The following is a 3188-nucleotide window of genomic DNA, read 5'->3' as shown; positions in this document are numbered from 1 at the left end:
CCGGCGCTGTAGCGCCGCCGCCGGCCGAGGGGGGCGCAAACGGCGCCGGGGGTCCTACAGCCACGCCCCCGGGGCGGTCGCAGTGCGCATGCGCGGTAGGCCGGCCCGGACCTCACCGCCCGCCATGGGTTTGGGAGTGAGGCTGAAATCCCCCGAAGCGCCGCGTTGAGCTGAACGGTTTGCCTTCCCGTGCTGGGGATGGAGTTGCACGTTGTTAATCCACCTGAGTGAGTCGCGGATTTCCTTCCACTAAGATGCGGGCTTTAATCATTGATTTGTAATTATTGATTTATATATCAACCATTTCTACAAACAGATCAACAACAGAGACCTACAGCCCCAGATTAAAGATGCCTTCCCAAAGTCAGAGACCGAACTCTTATCAGCTTCTATCTCCTGCTGGGAACTCACTGAGATCCATCTCTCTCAGACCTAAATACTCTTTGGACAGGCTACAAGAACAGCTATGCTGAGCTACCCAAAGATAACTTTCTCATTTTACTGCCATAATAAAGACAAGTGGTTGAATTTTGTCAGATCTTAGAAGTTAACACAGCAGGGGCAGGAGCAACTTACAGAGGAAATGAGGACACGCACAGGCAGCTCGTTTTAAAGTTTCTACACTTCTTTTCAAAAGGTTTAATAGCATTTTAAGCCTACAAATCATAAAAGAAAGATCACCTGAAATACAGAACAATCAGAACAACCCTAGTTGTATTCTTGTCTCTCGGTACAGAAGAGTCATTCCAAGTGAGCAGCTGGCTTTGGAAAGTGTCAAGACTTTGGGCAAAACTAAATGCAACAAAATGAAGCGTTAACATTTAACTCACATTTTCCATATTTTCATTTGAGGCACCAAGTTTTTCATCTGGAACGTCTGTCCTTAGAAGCAGCTATGCTTGCTACGTATTTTGACTACAAATTTCACCAAAACATTTTAACATACAATTTCAGGGATCCAAACATCCCTGACAGAGATGAGCTGGAAAGCCTCGTTTAATTATTTTCTCCACTATTTGTCTGTTGAACAAACTTTAAGTTCCTGGAGTTTTTCACTTAGATAGGTGGTATCTGCCTCTGTCAGGTTTTCTGAATCTGATAGATTTTCAAGAAATCTGGTTCCTGCACAGGGCTTTCCTGTGATCGGATCTATGACATTTCCAACCTTGAAAACAATTTCAGCCAGTTCGTGTTTCACGTGTTTGCTCCTCCGCTCAGGCAAGGCTTTAAGAAGAACAATGTCTCCAACAACACACTGCTGCAATGGATCATGGGCAAAATAGGTTTTCCTCTTGTTAAAGAACTGCGGAAGGAAAAAAAGGAAACTTTGGCATTAGGATTCCAAACAAAGCAAACTTTTACACCACCAGTTTGTTCCAGTTTTCTCCACATAAAAGGAGAAAATACTAATTGTTCCCTGTTTGATAAGCATTTACAAGTAAAAATGCTCTTATGGCACATCAACATATAGATTCAAACATTAAGCATGCTTACAATTATGTATGCAGAAGAATGCCTACAGAATCTATTGGAAAACTGACTAATTAAACATAGTGCGAGCCCACAAATCTTACCTTTCCAACTTAGAAGTGCACTGACAAAGCACTTCAAAGAAACATTTAGCAGACAACATGTATAGAAGCATCCTGACAAAACACCCTGCTTGTCATCCTCTGTACTCATCCTCACAGCCATATCACTGCACAAGTCCATTAGGGAACTGGCAGCATGAAGAGCTATCAACAATTCTAGGGGTCAAATTAATAAAACATTCTTCTGCACAGTACAAAAGTTATCTGGCAAGATAAGATAACCAGCTTTTACCTTTAGTAAGTAAGGATCTAGTACAAGCCTTGTCACTCTCACTTTGGCAGTTTTCTGCATTTTGGTTCCTATGACTTTCCCTACTATCCATTTTGCATGGACAGCTCCACGTGGTACAGACATTGTTTAGTTATGGTCATCCAGTGCCTGGCAACAAGCAAGCAGACGTTATTTTAACACAAAAATAACCAGTTTCTGATCAATAGGAAAATTATGATTTTAGTTCTAGACTAAAGCTTAATTAGATTTTGTGGGAAAAGCAGGGCAGAGATACAAGCAGTTCAAAACACTTCGTACTCCCTCAGTCTTGCATTACATCATCAGAAGACAAAAACATGCCCACATTTACAGGGAGTTACTTCATGATGGCAGTAATGCTGGAAGTAACTTTTAGGACGAGACCTTATCCCATAGGATCAAAAAATTCTTTTGAATAACTCTATTTCATACATGAGAGAAAAATGTGTACTCACTGAAATTAGTATGACTCTACTTCATACTCCAGCAGCTCACTTTGCTGGAATAACCCAAGTGTATTCTGATCAGAGCTAACCCAAACACAGGTGCCTATAAATGCAGCTCACAAAGTCACTTACTTGCGTATATCACATGATTACCAGCCAAGCTCATGGAACCTACAGTAATACACTTCTCAAAGCACGAGGCATCATGCTGCAGGTGCTGCCTCACTTACAGCAAGCATGATTAGCTGTTGAGCTCATTTCTACAAGCACTGCACTTCCCAACCCTATTAGTTCTGCTTAAATAGGGCGTGCTTTCTGTATCACCCTACCAAGAGTCACAGGAAAAGCTGATGGTGAACATTAAGATGCTTGGGTCTATATTAAAATTGCTGAATGCTCATCTCCTTTTTCCATCTATGCACTGCTAAGCACTACCAACACCTGCTGAATCTTCCTTTTTAACACCACGCTTGCTCAGATACTGCAAACCATTAAAAACAGAAGAATGAAGGAGCACATACACAGTGCGAAACGCCTCACGCAGCACAGCACGGGGCTGCTTTTACCATCCTCCACTCGGCTGTACGGCCCAGGGGCCCGGAGAAGGGAAACGTGAGCAGTCCTCCACCTGCAGAACAGGGCTAACTACCAGCACACGGCCGCTGGGCGGGGAGAGGCAAGCAAGAAAACAAGCATCTCTCACACACACAGCTGGGCTGCGAGGAGAACGGGAGGCAGCGCCGCAGAGAGGAGGAAGCGGACGCAGGGACGGCCCCGCGGCCCCGCGGCCCCTCAGCCCTCCACAGGCCGACCGCCAGGCCCAGCCTCCGGTTCCCCACTCACCGGTTAGCTCTGAACGCCCCGAGCTCCCCCCACACCGCCCGCCCAGCCCAACCCCGA

The 3188-nt window shown here is 45.1% G+C and overlaps 1 protein-coding gene across 1 annotated transcript; it reads right to left on the bottom strand.

The window, feature by feature from the left end:
* Nucleotides 1-604: 604 nt before the first annotated feature.
* Nucleotides 605-3093, bottom strand: MRPS17 (mitochondrial ribosomal protein S17). The gene is made up of 3 exons (XM_003211708.4): nucleotides 2810-3093; nucleotides 1825-1971; nucleotides 605-1303 (listed from the first exon to the last, which is right to left on the bottom strand). Exons 2-3 carry the CDS (start codon nucleotides 1945-1947, stop codon nucleotides 1013-1015), a joined length of 414 nt encoding a protein of 137 aa, XP_003211756.1. The 5' UTR covers nucleotides 1948-1971; nucleotides 2810-3093; the 3' UTR covers nucleotides 605-1012.
* Between the last annotated feature and the right edge of the window lie 95 nt (nucleotides 3094-3188).

Source organism: Meleagris gallopavo, chromosome 21, assembly GCF_000146605.3.
Source record: "Meleagris gallopavo isolate NT-WF06-2002-E0010 breed Aviagen turkey brand Nicholas breeding stock chromosome 21, Turkey_5.1, whole genome shotgun sequence".
NCBI classification, from domain to species: Eukaryota; Metazoa; Chordata; class Aves; order Galliformes; family Phasianidae; genus Meleagris; species Meleagris gallopavo.
This window is presented reverse-complemented; position numbering and strand designations above follow the sequence as displayed.